The 21,296-nt window shown below is 46.5% G+C and overlaps 1 protein-coding gene across 1 annotated transcript in view; it reads right to left on the reverse strand.

Annotated features, from left to right (window-relative positions):
- Positions 1-20,195, reverse strand: part of LOC135507763 (palmitoyltransferase ZDHHC5-A-like) — a 57,176-nt gene extending 36,981 nt beyond the window's left edge. The window contains exons 1-3 of the mRNA XM_064927393.1: positions 19,778-20,195; positions 5,368-8,245; positions 1,660-1,781 (exon numbers count right to left, since the gene is read on the reverse strand). Coding sequence (XP_064783465.1) covers positions 1,660-1,781; positions 5,368-5,522 — 277 coding nt within the window. The 5' untranslated portion in view covers positions 5,523-8,245; positions 19,778-20,195. The remainder of the gene's footprint in view (positions 1-1,659; positions 1,782-5,367; positions 8,246-19,777) is intronic.
- Between the last annotated feature and the right edge of the window lie 1,101 nt (positions 20,196-21,296).

Genomic DNA, 21,296 nt, shown 5'->3' on the forward strand with positions numbered 1-21,296 from the left:
CATCCCCCTTCTAGATCAGCACAAACATCCCCCTTACTAGATCAGCACAAACATCCCCCCTTACTAGATCAGCATGAACACCCCCCCCCTTACGACATCAGCACGAACATCCCCCCTTACTACATCAGCACGAACATCCCCCCTTACTACATCAGCACGAACATCCCCCTTACTAGATCAGCATGAACACCCCCCCTTACTAGATCAGCATGAACACCCCCCTTACTAGATCAGCATGAACACCCCCTTACTAGATCAGCTTGAACACACACCCTTACGAGATCAGCATGAACACACACCCTTACTAGATCAGCATGAACACACCCCCTTACTAGATCAGCATGAACACCCCCCCTTACTCGATCAGCATGAACACCCCCTACTAGATCAGCATGAACAACCCCCCTTACTAGATCAGCTTGAACACACACCCTTACTAGATCAGCATGAACACCCCCTACTAGATCAGCATGAACACCCCCTTACTAGATCAGCATGAACACCCCCTACTAGATCAGCATGAACACCCCCTACTAGATCAGCATGAACACCCCCCTACTAGATCAGCATGAACACCCCCCCTTACTAGATCAGCTTGAACACACACCCTTACTAGATCAGCATGAACACCCCCTACTAGATCAGCATGAACACCCCCTACTAGATCAGCATGAACACCCCCCACTAGATCAGCATGAACACCCCTCCCCTACTAGATCAGCATGAACACCCCCCTACTAGATCAGCATGAACACCCCCCTACTAGATCAGCATGAACACCCCCCTTACTAGATCAGCATGAACACCCCCCTTACTAGATCAGCTTGAACACACACCCTTACTAGATCAGCATGAACACACACCCTTACTAGATCAGCATGAACACACACCCTTACTAGATCAGCATGAACACACCCCCTTACTAGATCAGCATGAACACCCCCCTTACTCGATCAGCATGAACACCCCCTACTAGATCAGCATGAACACCCCCCCCTACTAGATCAGCATGAACACCCCCTACTAGATCAGCATGAACACCCCCCCCCCTTACTAGATCAGCTTGAACACACACCCTTACTAGATCAGCATGAACACCCCCTACTAGATCAGCATGAACACCCCCTACTAGATCAGCATGAACACCCCTCCCCTACTAGATCAGCATGAACACCCCCCTACTAGATCAGCATGAACACCCCCCTACTAGATCAGCATGAACACCCCCCCTACTAGATCAGCATGAACACCCCCCCCTACTAGATCAGCATGAACAAACACCCTTACTAGATCAGCATGAACACACACCCTTACTAGATTAGCATGAACACACACCCTTACTAGATTAGCATGAACACACACCCTTACTAGATCAGCATGAACACCCCCCCCCCTACTAGATCAGCATGAACCCCCCCCTTTCCCTACTAGATCAGCATGAACGCCCCCCCCCCCCTTACTAGATCAGCATGAACACCCCCCCTTACTAGATTAGCATGAACACCCCCCTTACTAGATTAGCATGAACAACCCCCCCCTCCCTTACTAGATCAGCACGAACACACACATATAAATACACAGCATAGGCAGTAGACAGTCATATAGGGAGTTTGCAGGGAGCATGAGATGTTGTTTTTCATCTGTGCAACACACACACACCTCTGGGGAAGATGCCCGGGTCCATGAAGGTGGCCATGCAGAAGTTGGCCAGGACGAACAGGAAGGTGACACCGTTGTAGATCGGCACGACAACAGAGAACTGCTCCGACAGCCATGGACACCTGAAAGAGAGAGGGAGGGAGAAAAAGAGAGAGAATTAAGTTAGATCAATTGTCTTTATTAATAACGAGAAGCACAGCAGAGCCCCGTTGCCTCTGAACACCTCAGTAAAGGAAGGAATATCACGGCAGTGTTGTTGACAGTCAGCTCAATCTTTGAATTTGAGAGTGGTTACATTTGTCCAGCCCCATCTTTCAGATTTATAGCAAACCAAGTGGAAGGGCTGCCATTTTGTAGTGTTTTTTTAAATTAATTTTATTAAAATATTTTAATAAAGGAGTGGGCCTTTAGAACAGTGTTTTTGACAGGGAGGGCAGTGGCACTACAGGAGCAAAACTGTCAACAGTGTCTGTTTAGGAAGAGCTTGTCTCATTGCCATGGGAATGGGGTGACCCACATATGACATCGGGCCAACACCCTGAAACACAGGGAGATAGTTCATGCTCGGTTCAGCCAAGACTGCGCATTTGTCTAGTAAATAAAGCACTTTCTGATTGAACCGAGTTGAGCAAATTCTGAGGAAGATGGATTGAAAAGAAAGAGAGAGAAAGAGAGAGAGAGAGAATGAAAGCTCTTTATTAAGGGTGACATATCAGATGCTGGCATATTTTCCCTCTATTTCAGCATGGTGGTGGTTGTTGGTTGTTGTTCTGGAGCAGAGATATGACCTGACAGGCCGCTCCAGACACACTGACAGGAGACGACCTACACCTGCCTGACGAGCTCCACACACACCCTTGATCTGTCCTGTCTATTCTACTCTGCACTACTACTGTCACACACTCAACTGTGTGTGGTATGAAAGAAGAGAAAGAAGAGAGAGAGAGTGCCGAGGAGCATGTTGAGTAGGGAGAGAGCTGAGTAGCATGTTGAGTAGAGAGCTGGGGAGCATGTTGAGTAGGGAGAGTGAGAGAAAGAGCTGAGGAGCATGTTGAGTAGAGAGAGAGCTGAGGAGCATGATGAGTAGAGAGCGAGAGAGAACTGAGGAGCATGTTGAGTAGGGAGAGAGCCAGGGAGAATGTTGAGTAGGGAGAGAGAGAGAGAGAGAGAGAGCTGAGGAGAATGGTGAGCAGGGAGAAAGCAGAGGAGCATGTTGATTAGGGAGAGAGCTGAGGAGCATGTTGAGTAGGGAGAGAGCTGAGAAGCATGATGAGTAGAGAGCGAGAGAGAGCTGAGGAGCAAGTTGAGTAGGGAGGGAGCCGAGGAGCATGTTGAGTAGGGAGAGAGCCAAGGAGCATGTTGAGTAGGGAGAGAGAGAGAGAGAGCTGAGGAGCATGTTGAGTAGGGAGAGAGAGAGCTGAAGAGCATGTTGAGTAGGGAGAGAGCTGAGGAGCATGTTGAGTAGGGAGAGAGCTGAGGAGCGTGTTGAGTAGGGAGAGAGTTGAGGAGCATGTTGAGTAGGGAGAGAGCTGAGGAGCATGTTGAGTAGGGAGAGAGCTGAGGAGCATGTTGAGTAGGGAGAGAGCCGAGGAGCATGTTGAGTAGGGAGAGAGAGAGAGAGAGCTGAGGGGCATGTTGAGTAGGGAGAGAGAGAGAGAGAGCTGAGGAGCATGTTGAGTAGGGAGAGAGCTGAGGGGCATGTTGAGTAGGGAGAGAGCCGAGGAGCATGTTGAGTAGGGAGAGAATTGAGGAGCATGTTGAGTAGAGAGGGCTGAGGAGCATGTTGAGTAGGGAGAGAGCTGAGGAGCATGTTGGGTAGAGATAGAGAAAGAGAGAGAGCTGAGGAGCATGTTGAGTCGAGAGAGCTGAGGAACATGTTGAGAAGAGAGAGCTGAAGAGCATGTTGAGTAGGGAGAGAGCTGAGGAGCATGCTGAGTAGGGAGAGAGAGAGAGAGCTGAGGGGCATGTTGAGTAGGGAGAGAGAGAGCTGAGGGGCATGTTGAGTAGGGAGAGAGCTGAGGGGCATGCTGAGTAGGGAGAGAGAGAGAGAGAGCTGAGGGGCATGTTGAGTAGGGAGAGAGAGAGAGAGAGCTGAGGGGCATGTTGAGTAGGGAGAGAGCTGAGGGGCATGTTGAGTAGGGAGAGAGCTGAGGGGCATGTTGAGTAGGGAGAGAGCCGAGGAGCATGTTGAGTAGGGAGAGAGCCGAGGAGCATGTTGAGTAGGGAGAGAATTGAGGAGCATGTTGAGTAGAGAGGGCTGAGGAGCATGTTGAGTAGGGAGAGAGCTGAGGAGCATGTTGGGTAGAGAGAGAGAAAGAGAGAGAGCTGAGGAGCATGTTGAGTCGAGAGAGCTGAGGAACATGTTGAGAAGAGAGAGCTGAAGAGCATGTTGAGTACGGAGAGAGCTGAGGAGCATGTTGAGTAGAGAGAGAGCTGAGGAGCATGTTGAGTAGGGAGAGAGAGAGAGAAAAGAGAGAGAGGGGGGCTGAGGAGCATGTTGAGTAGGCAGAGAGCTGAGGAGCATGTTGAGTAGGGAGAGAGAGCTGAGGAGCATGTTGAGTAGAGAGAGAGAAAGAGAGAGAGCTGAAGAACATGTTGAGGAGAGAGAGCTGAGGAGCATGTTGAGTAGTGAGAGAGCTGAGGAGCATGTTGAGTAGGGAGAGAGCTGAGGAGCATGTTGAGTAGAGAGAGAGCTGAGGCACATGTTGAGTAGGGAGAGAGAGAGCTGAGGCGCATGTTGAGTAGGGAGAGAGAGAGAGCTGAGGAACATGTTGAGTAGATAGAGAGAGCTGAGGAGCATGTTGAGTAGAGAGGGAACTGAGGAGCATGTTGAGTCGAGAGAGCTGAGGAACATGTTGACAAGAGAGAGCTGAGGAGCATGTTGAGTAAAGAGAGAGCTGAGGAGCATGTTGAGTAAGGAGAGAGCTGAGGAGCATGTTGAGTAGGGAGAGAGAGAGAGAGAGAGAGCTGAGGAGCATGTTGAGTAGAGAGTGAGAGAGCTGAGGAGCATGTTGAGTAGAGAGAGCGAGAGAGAGCTGAGGAGCATGCTGATTAGGGAGAGAGCCGAGGAGCATGTTGAGTGGAGAGAGAGAGAGCCGAGGAGCATGTTGAGTAGAGAGAGAGCTGAGGAACATGTTGAGTAGAGAGAGAGAGAAAGATGAAGAGCATGTTGAGTAGAGAGAGAGCTGTGGAGCATGTTGAGTAGAGAGAGAGTTGAGGAGCATGTTGAGTAGAGAGAGAGAGAGAGAGAGCTGAGGAGCATGTTGAGTAGAGAGAGAGAGAGCTGAGGAGAATGTTGAGTAGAGAGAGGGCTGAGGAGCATGTTGAATAGAGAGAGAGCTGAGGAGCATGTTGAATAGAGAGAGGAGTGTGTGTGAGTGTCAGGAGCATGTGTGTCTTTACGTCTAACGTTGCTCTGCTCTATCCCATTGCCAGGGGTTAACTGACTGTGCACTACTCAATAACTGTCACACTACAGGCAGGCGGTAGGTAGGGGACTGGTGTGTCCGAATTGATGTGCATGTGAGTGTGTCTTTCTTGAAAGCCAGAGAACTCACCAAGTGAGGGTGTGTGTGGTGATAAGTGTTTATGTAACGGTGTGGGTGTGTTTGAGAAGACGGTCTTGTGTGTGTGTGACTTGTGTAGGACATGTTCACGCCATGCATTTTGGGAGGGGGGGGGGGGGGGCGGCGGTATGTTCGTACTCACGTGAAGCAGAAGAAGAGTGTGGTGGATCCCACCAGGAAGGCCGTCGCCGCCGACACGGGCACGTAGCGGGACGGGCGAAGTGGCCGGGACGGGGAGGCGGTATGGGGGGGCGAGGGGAGGCCACCCGCACCCCCACTCTTACTGCTGCCCGGCATCACACAGGGGGAGAGGGGAGGGGGGCTATAATGCCTTTGATTACTCAGGGAGGGGGAGGGGTAGAGGGGAGGGGGGGACAGTGGAATTACCCCACCCAGGGAGGGTGGGGATGAGGGGGTAGGGAGGATTTGTTCGGGGTGTGTGGATGGAGGGATTATAGATAAAGAGGGAGGGAGATTAAGAGAAAGAGCACATAGAGAGAGAGAGGGAGAGACAGAGGGATTGAAGTGGTTAGAGAGGGAGGTAGAGGAGTCCCCATCTCAATCGGACCAGGACGAGAGAAGACCAGCGTTTCTGCATGTTCACCGGAAAGAGGGGGGTGAAAAGAAAGAAGGGGTAGATTGGCCCCTCCCTAAACCACGTGTTCAATAAAACAACTCTGTCCCATTGCTTGAAGTGTTTGATGTATATTCAACTTGACCGTTGGCCTCGTCTAAGAGGAGGTGGTAAGATAAGACAGAAGCTATTTGAAAGGAGGGGGTAAGACAGAGATAGAGGGGGGGGGGTATTTGATTGAGATGCACTTTGCCAGCCGCTAGAGGCTTAAAGAGCCTCCACGATAAGGCCTTTGTTGTGCTGTCCTCCGGACAACACACAGGTCAACATAAAGGTCAACATGAAAGGTAAACAGAGCCACTACTTAAAGACGTGCTCTTGTAAGATTGAGGCGTTGCCGCTCTACGCGTGAACTACTGGCTTATATAGGGGGGAGGGGGGGGCGACAACAACAACTTCTGCTCAATCGTGTGTCAATCTCAAGGCTGATACTTTTGAATTGCTTGGTTTTCCCTTTCGTCTTTAAACTGGTTCCTTACAGTGGATTTGGGTCAACGCCTTGACATTTTAAAGGGGAATTTCAAGAAATGTGCGAGAGGTAAATAACTTCATTGAAGGCTTAGTGATTTTACGATACAAAAATAAATAGTGCAACAAATAGAAAAGAAGAAAAAGCTGTGATATGGCTTGATTGTTTGGGTGTGGAATATAAAAACCTTGGATGCTCCCTTTTCAAATGAAAACAAGTAGGATGTCCTAGTAAAGCATAATGCGTATGATTTGGTGAAAGCGGGTTTAACTTACATTTCTTCTGAATTCATTTACAATCCTACTCTCATCTAGTCGCCTAGACTCAGAAACGGTTTCAAAAACACACCTCAACTTTCGGGCGTCAAAATGTCAGTTAGGTACATGGGATGAGGCAGATCGCCTTGGTTGTCCTGCTATACATTCCCTGTTCAATGAAAGCCCGCAGCAATAACTTAATATTTCAAAGATCTCTGGTCCAGTTCAATGACATTGACCCAATAACCTTCTCCCCTTCCAGACTAAGATGACAGGTTGTTTTGGTCTGTAGCTTGGACGGTCTGTCGACTGTTCAGTCTGTACACTACTCGGTCTGTGATGCAGATTCGACTGAGTATGGATTTGGTTCTGACACAGACATTTTAAAAGGGTTTGAAGCGATTGAGGAGGTAGAGACTGACTGCAAGGTTTTTGATTTGTCGCAGGTAAAAGACATAAAAAGATCGCAACTTAAGTTGATTTTCTGCCTCGATAGAAAGGTAGGCTATCACTGTAGCTGGTCTATTGTGTAAACAGGTAGTTGATATGCATAATGAGGGAGAGAGAAAAACCAAGGGAGAGAGAAAGGCAGAGCAAAATGGCCTTTGATTATGGCCAAGTGGGATTCTTGTCTCTGGTTATTTTGCTCACTGGTCGGCTCAATCGTCATATGAGATAGGAAAAACAAAACATCAAAACGAGAGCAAAAAAAAAATCAGCGAAGACGAATATCAAAAACTCAGCTAGTCAGCTAGTTTCCTTACTAATTAAATGGCTGTCCCTTCAGTCCAAACAGCGTCTTAAAAAACGCCAATGTGCACGTAGACGGACTCTCAGACTTTGTTCTTCCTGGTCGGGGCATCCCTGAGCCAATGGGAGACAAGCAGGAAGTCTCAGCGGTCGATCCCACATATCCAAAACACCCTTAAAAGGTCCTCCTGAAAAAATGGTTGAAAAAAAAAAGGATCAAAAAAATAAAAAATAGCAATGTGAAGTTGAACCCAGAGAGGAAGGATGAGGGCCTGAAGATTAGAAGCTGGAAGCTGTATTCCCTAGTGGGGGGGCTGATGAGCTCCTCCCCAGTGTCTGTAGACTCAAGGCCCAGCTGTGTTAGCTAGCCAAGGAGAGAAAGATGAGGCGGGCTTGTTAGTTACATAAGCCTCCGTCTCACGGAGCGAGGCAGCCAGCCAGCCATTCCCCCAGGGCCATTCCTCTACTTCCGTCCCCCAGCGGAGTGCAACGAGAGGGGGGGGGGGGCACCCTCCCACCACGACCCCTGAGAACCAACTGAGTCTCGGAGCGCGAGTCTGAGTGACTGTGAGACGTTTATGTGACTCTCTAGGGCTACTTCTAGAGGACTGTGTGTGATTCTGTGTGTGTCTGTGTTAGTCTCTGTCTATCCGTCTCTGTTCGTGTCCGTCTCTACGTCTGTGTGAGTGTGTGTCTGTGCGAGTGTGTGTGGGTGTGTGTGAGAAGGGGGAGGGTGGCTGTTAGGAGAGCAGTGTGATAATCTGTAATAAAGAGAACTTAAATCCAACAGGTTTTCCAACGGGCACGGTCGCTCTCTCCACCCCTGCTGTGGTGTCACTTGTGATCTTCGTCTCTTTAGCCAGATGTGTGTGTGTGGCAGGGCCTCTAGATGTCTGCTGGGATACAGCTCCTAGAAGGAGGGAGGAGGGGGGTGGGGGGGGGAGAGAACGAGGGAGGGTAGAGAGAGACAGATGGGATAGAGGGAAAGAAAAGGGGAGGGTGGGAATAAGAAGGGGGAGGAAAAGTGTGGGAGAGAGATACACGTGTTTAGCTCCATCGTGAACCACGGACAATTCTATGGACGGGGCTTCATCGTAAAACAAAACAGCATTTAATGTCGAGCACCAACTAGTCCCGCAGGAATGCTTCGGTTGTTCGCCTAGCTTCTGCTGTGTAAGTTATGTGCTGCTGTCACTGTGTGCTTGCGCGCGAGTGAGTCCGTCAACCTCGAGTGTGTCCGTGAGCAATATATTTATTATTTCTTTCTCTCGGGCCAGCAATCATTCTGGTTCCTAAAAACTAATCCATAAAAACAAGGTGTGTGATTGGGTCTGGCAGATATTCCGTTAGCCCTCCAGGGATTCATCTGAAAGAGTGTGAGAACAAAAATAGATAGATTAAAAAAAATATTGAAAAAATGTCCTGTCCCACGTCTCAAAACAGCTTTTGACAAGGTGTTGAGAGGTGACAGTTTTCATGTTCCGCCAACTCAATGGGAGTTGAGCCCTTATAACCAGGGACCTGCGTGCCATTCAGACACAACCCACGTTAGAGAGGGCGTGAACCGTGAACGTACGAGTGAGACTGCGTGAATGTGAGTGACTGTGATTCTGGGCCCACGAAGGACGCCAAGGTTGGAAGAAAATGAGAGCGCGCTCTTCGAGACAGAGGGTACAACCTGAAATTGCACAATAACAACGCTCATTTTGCCGTTTCTCCAGAAGGCCCTACCCTCCTCTGTTGAAATACCTTCTCCAGAACCCCTGTTACACCACATTAGGTGAGAAGACGGGGACAAGACACAGCACCAGATATCAAGCGCCATTCGGGGGGGGGGGGGGGGGGTGCATTTATACTGGCTTAGCACTACCCCCCCCCCCCCCACAATCTCAAAGTGCTTTGAACTGTTTTGGGTTGAATTGTCCGTTCCTCAAACCAATTAGGTGCTCCCAATCTCCCCTTCGACAGTTGAAGTAGTAAACTCAACACCGGTCACTTGGTGACATCCTTCCCAAGGGGGGGGATGGAGGTGGGGGTCGTATTCATTAGGCGCCAGACAGAAGAAAACAGACTAAGAGGGAGGGAAGGACTAGCTCAACTAGTCCAATAAAAACATTTCCATTGCGCAACTGTTTCTCCAATGTGCCGCCTCTTAGGTCTGTAATTAGGGTGATGCACTTCTAAAACAGGCAGACTAATAGGGGACATGCTTATAGATATCAGGCTCGGCTATGCAGAGACAGAAAGTGACAGTGACAGTCAGACTGATGACCTGAATCATTCAAACACTAAACACACTAATAATGTAACATGACCGCCCAGGTTCTTCTAAGTGTATGTCCCAAACGGCACCTCCGTTTCCTTTATAGCGCACTACCTTTCACCTGGGCCACATCATTTTTATTTTAACTATAGGGCCCTGGTCAAAGGTAGTGTACTGTAAAGGAACTAGGGTGTAGTTTGGGACACAGCCCAAGTAAGGCTATTCCTGAGCCAGAACGGCGATACGAGCCCCATCTCCTGTTTCTGTAGTGGGAGGCAGCTTGGGGTGTAAAGTACACCCCTTAGACAGGATGCTAGTCTGTCGTAAGGCCTCACCCCCGATCTGCCTCCTTGGATAGTAAAGCCTAACTGTTAATTCTGGACTTAAAAGAGCCTATGACAATCATCTATGACCGATACCTCTCCCTCCGGAATCTCCATCTCCATCTTAAGGAGGAGGGAAAGACAGGAGTGACAATAATTCTGTATTTATTTATGTTTTAAATCGCTAGTATGTCTGTAACATATACTCTTCTCCTCTGCCTTGTGCTAAATTCCAATCGAATTTGTAAAACATATAGACCTCGGCTCTGCTTTGGGGCTACGTCCCAATTGAACTCATTAACCTCCTAGTATCCTCATCTCCTTTCCTTCATCATCATATAGGCAGACCAGGAGTTATCCGACTAGACCAAGGAAAAACCACGGCGCTAGCTAGTTATAGCCATATAAATAAGGCCCAGTGTTTTCCCTAGTCAGTTCACATGGTCGGGAACACCTCTGGCCTTACTGGTAAGAGAGAGAGAAGACTGGCTTGTATCACTCGGACCAATGGTTATCGGAGTGAAAACAGGGCTATCCTAGGAGTATTGGGACACAGCATGGATACTGATAAAGGCGGTGTTCCAGATGGCATCCTGCTCCCTAGAAAGTCCACTACCCTACGGGCCCAGGTCAAAAGTAGCGCACTACATAGGGAGCCATTTGGGACACAAAATAGGTGGTTAGCCTGTAGCAGTAGCATCTTGCCAGGAAAAAAGACCGTCTCTGCCTACACTGTCATAGTACTGAGATCTAAGGAAAGATTACACAAAGCGGGAAAGATGGGCGCACACACACACACAGAGAGAGTGAGTGAATGTAACATGAGTGTGGATGATTGCCTAATCAGTGGAGTAGGTCTTACTGCCGTGGGGAGAAACCGGAGCACAGACACACAATATGATTCATTGCAGTGCTATGCCCTGCCCGCGTTCACCTCATTTCTGGGGTTGTCGTGGAGAACCTGTCATGTGTGACCAACAATATGAATTCTTCCCCTCTACAGCGTAAAAGGTATGTAATCATCTGACAAGGACTAGTGGGTACCAGGTGCTGAGAAATGACTAGATACTCTAACGTGACCACAGATGGACTGAGATTATGATATATACAGAACCAGTCAAAAGTTTGGACTCACCTACTCATTCCAGGGCTTTTCTTTATTTGTACTATTTTCTACATTGTAGAATAATAGAGAAGACATCAAAACTATGAACTAACACATAGGGAATCACGTAGTAACCAAATATATTTTAAATTCTTCAAAGTAGCCACCCTTTGCCTTGATGACGGCTTTGCACACTCTTGGCATTCTCTCAACCAGATACAGAAGGTAGTCAACTGGAATGCATTTCAATGAACAGGTGAGCCTTGTTAAAAAAGTTCATTTGTGGAATTTCTTTCCTTCTTAATGCGTTTCAGCCAATCACTTGTGTTGTGACAAGGTAGGGGCTGGTAACTCTAATGAACTTATCCTCTGCAACAGCTCAAATAAGCAAAGAGAAATGACAGTCCATCACTACTTTAAGACATGAAGGTCAGTCACTCTGGAAAATATCAAGAACTTTGAAAGTTCCTTCAAGTGCAGTCGCAAAAACCATCAAGTGCTGTGATGAAACTGTCTCTCATGAGGACCACCACAGGAAAGGAAGACCCAGAGTTACCTCTGCTGCAGAGGATAAGTTCATTAGAATTACCAGCCTCAAAACTTGCAGCCCAAATAAATGCTTCACAGAGTTCAAGTAACATCCCCATCTTATTAACATCAACTGTTCAGAGGAGACTCATGAATCAGGCCTTCATGGTCGAATTGCTGCAAAGAAACCACTACTAAAGGACACCAATAAGAAGAGAGACTTGGAGAGACTTGGACTTGGGCCAAGAAACACGAGCAATGGACCAGTGGAAACCTGTCCTTTGGTCTGATGAGTCCAAATATATTTGGTTCCAACTGCCGTGTCATTGTGAGACGCAGAGTAGGTGAACGGGTGATCTCCGCATGTGTGGTTCCCACCGTGAAGCATGGAGGAAGTGGTGTGATGGTGCTTTGCTGGTGACACTGTCAGTGATTTATTTAGAATTCAAGGCACACTTAACCAGCATGGCTACAACAGTGTTATGCAGCGATATGCCGTCCCATCTGGTTTGCACTTAGTGGGTCTATCATTTGTTTTTCAACAGGACAATGACCAAAAACACACCTTCAGGCTGTGTAAGGGCAATTTGACCAAGGAGAGTGATGGAGTGCTGCATCAGATGACCTGGGCTCCACAATGAACCGACTTCAACCCAATTGAGATGGTTTGGGATGAGTTGAACTGCAGAGCGAAGGAAAAGCAGCCAACAAATGCTCAGCATATGTGGGAACTCCTTCAAGACTGTTGGAAAAGCATTCCTCATGAAGCTGGTTGAGAGAATGCCAAGAGTGTGCAAAGTTGTCATCAATACAAAAGGGTGGCCACTGAAGAATTTAACATATTTTTATTTGCGAAACACTTTTTTGGTTACTACATGATTCCATATGTGTTATTTCATAGTGTGACGTCTTCACTATTATTCAACAATGTAGAAAAGTCAAGATAAAGAAAAACTCTTGAATGAGTAGGTGTCCAAACTTGACTGATATATATATATATTTATATTACACACACATACATACACTCAGCAAAAAACGGAATGTCCTCTCACTGTCAACTGCATTTATTTTCAGCAAACTTAACATGTGTAAATATTTGTATGAACATAAGATTCAACAACTGAGAAGTAAACTGAACAAGTTCCACTGACATGTGACTAACAGAAATTGAATAATGTGTTCCTGAACAAAGGGGGATCAACATCAAAAGTAACAGTCAGTATCTGGTGTGGCCACCAGCTGCATTAAGTACTGCAGTGCATCTCCTCCTCATGGACAGCACCAGATTTGCCAGTTCTTGCTGTGAGATGTTACCCCACTCTTCCACCAAGGCACCTGCAAGTTCCCTCACATTTCTGGGGGAAATGGCCCTAACCCTCACCCTCCGATCCAACAGGTCCCAGAAGTGCTCCATGGGATTGAGATCCGGACTCTTCGCTGGCCATGGCAGAACACTGACATTCCTGTCTTGCAGGAAATCATGCACAGAACGAGCAGTATGGCTGGTGGCATTGTCATGCTGGAGGGTCATGTCAGGATGAGCCTGCAGGAAGTGTACCACATGAAAGAGAAGGATATCTTCCCTGTAACGCACAGCATTGAGATTGCCGGCAATGACAACAAGCTCAGTCCGATGATGCTGTGACACACTGCCCCAGACCATGACGGACCCTCCACCTCCAAATCGATCCCGCTCCAGAGTACGGGCCTCTGTGTAATGCTCATTCCTTCGACGATAAATGCAAATCCGACCATCCCCCCTGGTGAGACAAAACCGCAACTCGCCAGTGAAGACCACTTTTTGCCAGTCCTGTCTGGTCCAGCGACGGTGGGTTTGTGCCCATAGGCGACATTGTTGCCAGTGATGTCTGGTGAGGACCTGCCTTACAACATACCTACAAGCCCTCAGTCCAGCCTCTCTCAGCCTATTGCGGACAGTCTGAGCACTGATGGAGGGATTGTGTGTTCCTGGTGTATCTCGGGCAGTTGTTGTTCCCATCCTGTACCTGTCCCGCTGGTGTGCTGTTCAGATGTACCGATCCTGTGCAGGTGTTGTTACACGTGATCTGCCACTGGGAGGACGATCAGCTGTCTGTCCTGTCTCCCTGTAGCGCTGTCTTAGGCGTCTCACAGTACGGACGTTACAATTTATTGCCCTGGCCACATCTGCAGTCCTCACGCCTCCTTGCAGCCAGTAGAAAGGCCTCTTTAGTGTCCTAAGTTTTCATCACTGTGACCTTAATTGCCTACCGTCTGTAAGCTGTTAGTGTCTTAACTAACATTCCACAGGTGCATGTTCATTAAATGTTTATGGTTCATTGAACAAGCATGGGAAACAGTGTTTAAACCCTTCTCAATGAAGATCTGGGAAGTTATTTGAATTATCTTTGAAAGACAGATTCCTAAAAAGGGGACGTTTCTTTTTTTCTGAGTTTATATACACACACACACACACACACACACACACACACACACACACACACACACACACACACAATGAGATGAGATTGGAGATGTTGGTTAGTGTTGCCCTGCCCTACGCAATACACTCACAAAATGTGAGTTTGCTATTCACAAGAAGCATTGCATTGAACCATGCCTCGAACAAAAGAGATCTCAGAAGAGCTAAGATTAAGAAATGTTGACTTGCATAAAGCTGGAAAGGGTTACAAAAGTATATCTAAAAGCCTTGATGTTCATCAGTCCAAAGTAAGACAAACTGTCTATAAATGGAGAAAGTTCAGCGCTGTTGCTACTCTCCCTAGGCCTGGCTGTCCTGGAAAGATGACTGCAAGAGCACAGCGCAGAATGCTCAATGAGGTTAAGAAGAATCCTAGTGTCAGCTAAAGACTTACAGAAATCTCTGGAACATGCTAACATCTCTGTTGACGAGTCTACAATACGTAAAACTCCAAACAAGAATGGCGTTCATGGGAGGACAAACACAGAAGAAACCACTGCTGCCTATTAAAAACATTGCTGCACGTCTGAAGTTCGCAAAAGGAAGGAACACAACACTATGTGTGGAGAAAAAAATGGCACAGCACACCAACATCAAAACCTCATCCCAAAAGTATGGGAGCATCTTGGTTTGGGTCTGCTTTGCTGCCTCAGGGCCTGGATAGCTTGATCTCAGACGGAAAAATGGATTCCCAAGTTTATCAAGACATTTTGCAGGAGAATGTAAGGCTGTCCGCCAATTGAAGCTCAACAGAAGTTGGGTGATGAAACAGGACAACGACCCACACAATAGTATATCAACAACAGAATGGCTTCAATAGAAGAAAATATGCCTTCTGGAGTGGCCCAGTCAGAGTCCTGACCTGAACCCGATTGAGATGCAGTGGCATGAACTTAAGAGAGCGGTCCACACCAGACATCACAAGAATATTGCTGAACTGAAACAGTTTTGTAAAGAGGAATGGTCCAAAACTCCTCCAGACCGTTGCGCAGGACTGATCCGCAACTACAGAAAATGTTTGGTTGAGGTTATTGCTTCCAAAGGAGGGCCAACGAGTTATTAAATCCAAGGGTTCACATACTTTCCCACCCTGCACTGTGAATATTTACACAGTATGTTCAATAAAGACATGAAAACTTTATTGTGTGGGTGTTATTAGTTTAAACAGACTGTGCTTGTCTACCGTTGTGACCTCAGATCAGATTGTATGACCAATTTAAGCAGAAATCAAGGTCATTCCAAAGGGTTCACATACTTTCTTGCCACTGTATATTTGTAGTCTGGATCTACTACAAAACTTACATTGCAAAAGTAATGTAATAGAACCTTGGCGTACACCTATCGATCTTCACTTATGCTTTTCTACCGTAATCGTGTTAAACCTGTCATCAAACTTCAAGGAATCAAGGATGCATTTTACAAGTATTCTCCTAAACGGGCCTGTGTTCAAGTCTCGAGTGTCTCTCTCTCTCTCTCTGGTGTCCACTGTCCAGGAGAAGTCTTGACTTCTGGACCATTGACCTAGCTGTGGAGGACCTCCCACTGACTCAACCAACAAACTAGCTGCTTCATCTGGAAATGTTTCTCAATTCGTCTTTCCTCACCTTTCTCAAATCACATTGGAGGGGAGAAGGTCCAAGGTACCTCCCCTCAGGCCTTCTCCGCCAATGCGTTTTGAGGAGGCGAGGAGATGCTTTGAAGACACAGACGACAGACGACACAGACGATACCTGAGAGGGAGAGACTGAAACAGAGAGCTAGCCTATTCTGACACAGTCAGATTCCACGAGGATTAGCTCATGATCAACATCATTTCCTCTTATTTTCAGGTGGCTGCTGGGTAAAACAAGCTGATGCCTTCCTTGTAGGGCGTGCTCACCTACATCATCACACTCAGCGGGGAACAATGTAACAGGACGCAACAGTGTAAATGTGTACACAACAGCTGTGCGTCTGTCTCTAGGCTACATGCCCTCATTGCTCAGAGGCTTTGAACTCCCCATCCCTCGGTCTCTACGTTTTCAGCCATCATTATTTGGGAAATGTGTACGTGTGTGCACAACAGCTGTGCGTCTGTCTCTAGGCTACATGCCCTCATTGCTCAGGGACACTGAACTCCCCATCTCTCTGTCTCTACATGTTCAGCCATCATTCCAATTCCAAGGGGAATAATGAAGTACATTGTTTAATTTGTTCAGAAAACACCCCTTGACTGTCACACTACATCTGGTGCTTGAAACAATATACACATCTGACAAACCAAAGTCGTTACAGCTCCTTCTTGCAATAAAATATACTTATGATCTGAGTAGGGCTGTGACACGATGGAATTTTGGATGATGGTAATTGGCCAGCCAAATGACCATAGCCTCCATATTAACCGTTACAATAGCAAATAACAATACAATTCAAAGGTATATTATTTTTGATGCACATCTTCCCCTCTCCTCCTGACTGCATGTGCTGTCATAGGTTATATTTCTGTGTGTTGCTGCACCTTTCCACACGTCCTCATTTGCTTGGAGCAACAAAGCTTCATCACCTTGTTAAGAGTCCACGTTACCGCACAAAAAGTCACGAAAACCCGGCCATCTCGTCATCTGTTCGTAAAATAAATAAATAAATATATATATATATATATATATATATATATATATCCATTTTTTTAAACTTAATTTTTTACGCTGAGACCACCCTGCAACTACGACAACACACTCAGGTTTTCGTTCCCTTATCACTTCTTAGGTGTGAGTGAGATATCCCCACCCTGACCAAAAGAACTTGGCTTCAATTGGTTTCCATGGAGACGTCTGACCAAAGCTGCCCCGGATGCTGTGGAAAGGGGGCCTTGAGACAAAAGTGAACCGATGACAAACAAAACACTGAGGTTAGGTGGAAAGAATGAGTGTATACTGTGGGATACAATACACACAGACCCAATAAACAAGGCAGTTGAGTCCACCCATGAACACAATGACTGTTTCCTCCTTCCCTCATCGGCCGCAGAAGCACCCAGCCGGCCACGACTGTTGGCACATGCTCCTCTCTTTACTCGCAAGGTTTCCATCCAATTGGCAACATATTTCCATGAGAATATTCAAAATAATAATAATCTGAATAAAAACAATATGCGCATTTCCCCACCAGCCGTAGTGCACATAAAAATAACTTTTGCGGTTAAATTCCCATGTACCGCATAAAAAGTACAAGTTAAATGGGTTTCCAATCATATTTCCAACTTCACTGGTGGTTTTGTGACAAAAGAAATTGCGCTATATAGCCAATGTTCCCTCCTCTGGTCTTGATACATGCGCTCTAGTCAATAGCTAGCAGATACAGTGCCGGTATAGTACAGCCTCCACGATGAGATTATTATAGACTAAATAGCAGACTATTTATATTTGTCCATCCGCAGTCAAGCATCAATTATGTCAGCAGAATAAGACAGCAAAAAAATGTAAATGTTTGTTTGGAAAGGAGCACCAAGCTCATCACGTGCGCCACCCTGTAAAGTTCACCATTTCTTTCATCTGTAACCTAATAAACGGCATTCTTCCCAGAGTCCCATTGGGAGGATCTTACAGAATATCACCACGTGGCTCCAAGTTAACCATCATATCGGAAGTTATATCAGTATTTCTGCAAACAGGCATCTCCACCTCCATTTCTTACACAATTCATTTTACAGACACAAAAAGATCCCACCTCGCCTTGCGTATTTTGTTTTTTTGCCGGCATTTGACAAGTTTTACCGACAAACTTGGCTGTTCCCGTCAGGACTGTATAGACATGTTTCATCCAACATGGACTTTACCTCACATAAAAAAGTTGTACGGAAACCTGGTTACCGTAATACATTAAACACCACCACTAACAACTTCTCCTGGACCAGTGGGGGGGGACAGTTGAGGAGAAGTGCCTACATTTGCATTCAAATGGACTGTGTGCGTATCGATGGGGTGGCAGATCGATGGGGTGGCAGAGGTCTGCAGCCCAGAGTGAGTCGTCGCTCCACGGAGCCTGGAATCCGCTGCCAGCGGCACACGAGTACCACTGTTCTCTCCCTGAGTGTATCATTCAGTCCCCATTCATCAGAATGGAGGTGAGGATCGGATGTGTCCCAATACTCTTGAATAGCTTCAGCTCCTCATCGCCTTCTGTTTGATGCATGATGAGTAGAGCTGTTGGTTAGTTACTAGCTTCTATCGCGATACAGTGAAAAACACCCACCCATTACTACAATTACTCTTCTTCACATTTGATTTTAAACCTAAACCCACTGCTAACCTTATGCCTAACCCTGACCTTAAATTAAGACCAAAAATCACATTTGTGGCTGTGGAATCTGACTCAGTGGTTACAGAAGCTAGTTGAAACCCAATACTCTTGAATAGCTTCCTCTCCTCGTCTCCTTTTGTTTGATACATGCACCTTCTATATTCCCTCTCTGAATGATCTTTCCTTCCCTTACAGGGAGGATCTTACTGTGACCTCACGCTCATTTGCATCTTATCCATCCTTCATGCTGCAAGCTTCCCAAGTTTCAAAGGTGGACCCTGCCTGCAGAATCACACGTGCATGCCCTGTGCACGTAAAGGAACAAAACACCATCTAAATAGCTGAAGGGGAGATGACAATCATGTGTTCAGTCCTCAACAGGATCCCCTGTCAAGTGTTACCATACAAGCATGTGCTACTAGGGCTGGGCAACACCCCCACACAAAACGGCAGGTTGGTATCTGGTCTGCCACGGGATAGGCCTGAGTGCAGCATGTTATTTGACATTACGAGGTGGACATCATGCTGCATATGTAGCCAGGGGGACAATAACAGTGAAAGGAGTTAAATCACAAACGCGACTTATTTTGGATTTGGTAAATACTAGCTAGCACACCTCCAAACTGTGTATATGGTTTGACACACACAGGCATTGAGCCTCATGTAATCCCACGATTATATTGGCACACCTGGGGTAGCGAACTATTCCATTCATGTAGTCTGAAAAACCATAAAGGCTGACAAATGGTTGGATAATCTAAAATGGGTAGGTAGGCTATATACAATTCTAGTAAATCTGTGATACCGAAGCTTCGTCAACCGATCGAAAAGGTTTGTTTGTGTTCATTGAAAAAAAAGCGATATGATTTGAAACCCTTTCTCATTCTCGTTGACAAACCCATTCCGTCTATTTTTTGGGGTGTGTATCGCTGCGGTTCCACTCTCTCTCTCTCGTATAGGCCTCAAAACGGATCCCCGAACTCACTCTCCTGTCTAGGTTGAGAAAAGACACCTTCAAACCCGGGGTCGACGCAGCGGCACAGCCCGATGTGCTCCGACGGTCCGGCCTTTTGCTCGAAGCGAGATGACACAAACCACAACTCGTTTGAGGTCGAAGTAATAAATATTCGGTAGCCTCACATCGATGCTGTATGGACGTTGACTCCGATTTTGCCCCGAAAATAATATAGACATGAACGTTACTGTCTACAGTGTTAGGTGAGAGTCGGTTATGGTAACCTTAGCCAACTATTAATTGACTAACGTTACTAGTCTATGACTAACTAAAGACCACTGTTAAAATGTAGTGGTACGGAATGGAGTGGATATTTTGCTAGCCATTTCTGGTGGCTAACTACTAACTCGATAGGAAACTGCTAACTTGGTGGCAACACCTGAGCGTTTGAGCCAGCTAGCTACAGTAACATTAGCTCATAGGTTCCATTATAACAACAGCATTTTGACAAACCTGGCTAACCATTTACCTGTAACGTTAGCTATATGGAGTCACACCGGCTCCGTGAGTGAATAAATCCCAAATCGCGTGAATGTCCTCCGTTGATAGATTAGATTGATAATCGTTTTAATCTCCATACGAAGTTTTGGTGCTGGGTCCTCTGTGTTAGCAATTTGGCTAGATAGCTACATTGTCCTTCTCCATTACCGCACAGTGTACGCCTAAAAGATAAGTATCTAAAGTTGTTCGTTTTCACTGGTCGAGGCCTTCGGTGCATGTGTTGAGAAAACGGCTAGGCGTTTTTTAATCCAAGACACGAACGATATCGGCAGGTAGATTGTACGGAGGTGCCCGAAGCCGATACATATTTTCAGCACCAACCGAGCGCAGAGGTCCACTGTCCATGAACCTCTCTCCCGAGATGATATTGAAATCCCGCCTCCTTCCTTGCTATTGGAAAGTGTGTCTGTCAACCAAGAAGTGGAAGCTAATGGGGAATGTTCTATTGTACATTATAAACTGGGTGGTACGAGAACTGAATGCTGATTGGCTGAAAGCCGTGGTATATTTAAGCAATAACGCACGAGGGGGTGTGCTATATGGCCAATATACCACAGCTAAGGGCTGTTCTTATGGACACAGCCTTTAGCTGTGGTTTATTGGCCATATACCACAACCCCGAGGTGCCTTATTGCTATTATAAACTGGTTACCAATGTAAATAGAGCAGTAAAAATAAATGTTTTGTCATATGAGTCTGCTATACTAAGGCTGTCAGCCAATCAGCATTCGGGGCTCAAACCACCCAGTTTATAACAGACCCTATACCATGGGTATGACAAACCATTTATTTTTACTGCTCTAATTATGTTGGTAACCAGTTTATAATAGCAATAAGGCACCTCAGGTGTTTATGGTATATTGCTAATATACCACGGCTTAGGGCTGTATCCAGGCACTCGTGGCATATTGGCCAAATACCACACCACCTAAAAATATTGCTTAATTAGACAATTTCATTGATCCTTAAATGAAATCTCCACACCTGGGACACCAGGTCATACAAAACCAACTTGCCCACTCATCAGTAGAGATAAAGACCAATACATCATGTCATGTGTTGGTCAATCAATGTCCATACAAGATACTCTTACAAAATAAATAATTGTATTGACTCCCAACACACAAATACAAGTAGGTATTTATTGGGTAAGTGGTTTCAGCCTGACTATTCCTACTGCATGATTGACAGGTAGGCCTTGACTGAAAGGGGGGTGCTGAAAAACCCTCTGACACACTGACATACTAAATACTGTGTGTATTTGTGTGTGTTTACTGTCTCGGCGTGTGTGTGGGCACGTAAACACACACACGCCAGGGGATTAAACCGACAGCAGGAGTTTTGGATAAGCCCACCCAAGCCCTCTCCGCGCACACATATCCCCACAAAGCTCTCTCACACACACACACACAAAGCTGACCAACATCTGCTGTAGCACCACCAGACATAATGATACAAATCTGAATCGCACTAATGAAATCACACAC

Source organism: Oncorhynchus masou, chromosome 21 (assembly GCF_036934945.1).
Source record: "Oncorhynchus masou masou isolate Uvic2021 chromosome 21, UVic_Omas_1.1, whole genome shotgun sequence".
In the NCBI taxonomy this organism is placed as follows: domain Eukaryota; kingdom Metazoa; phylum Chordata; class Actinopteri; order Salmoniformes; family Salmonidae; genus Oncorhynchus; species Oncorhynchus masou.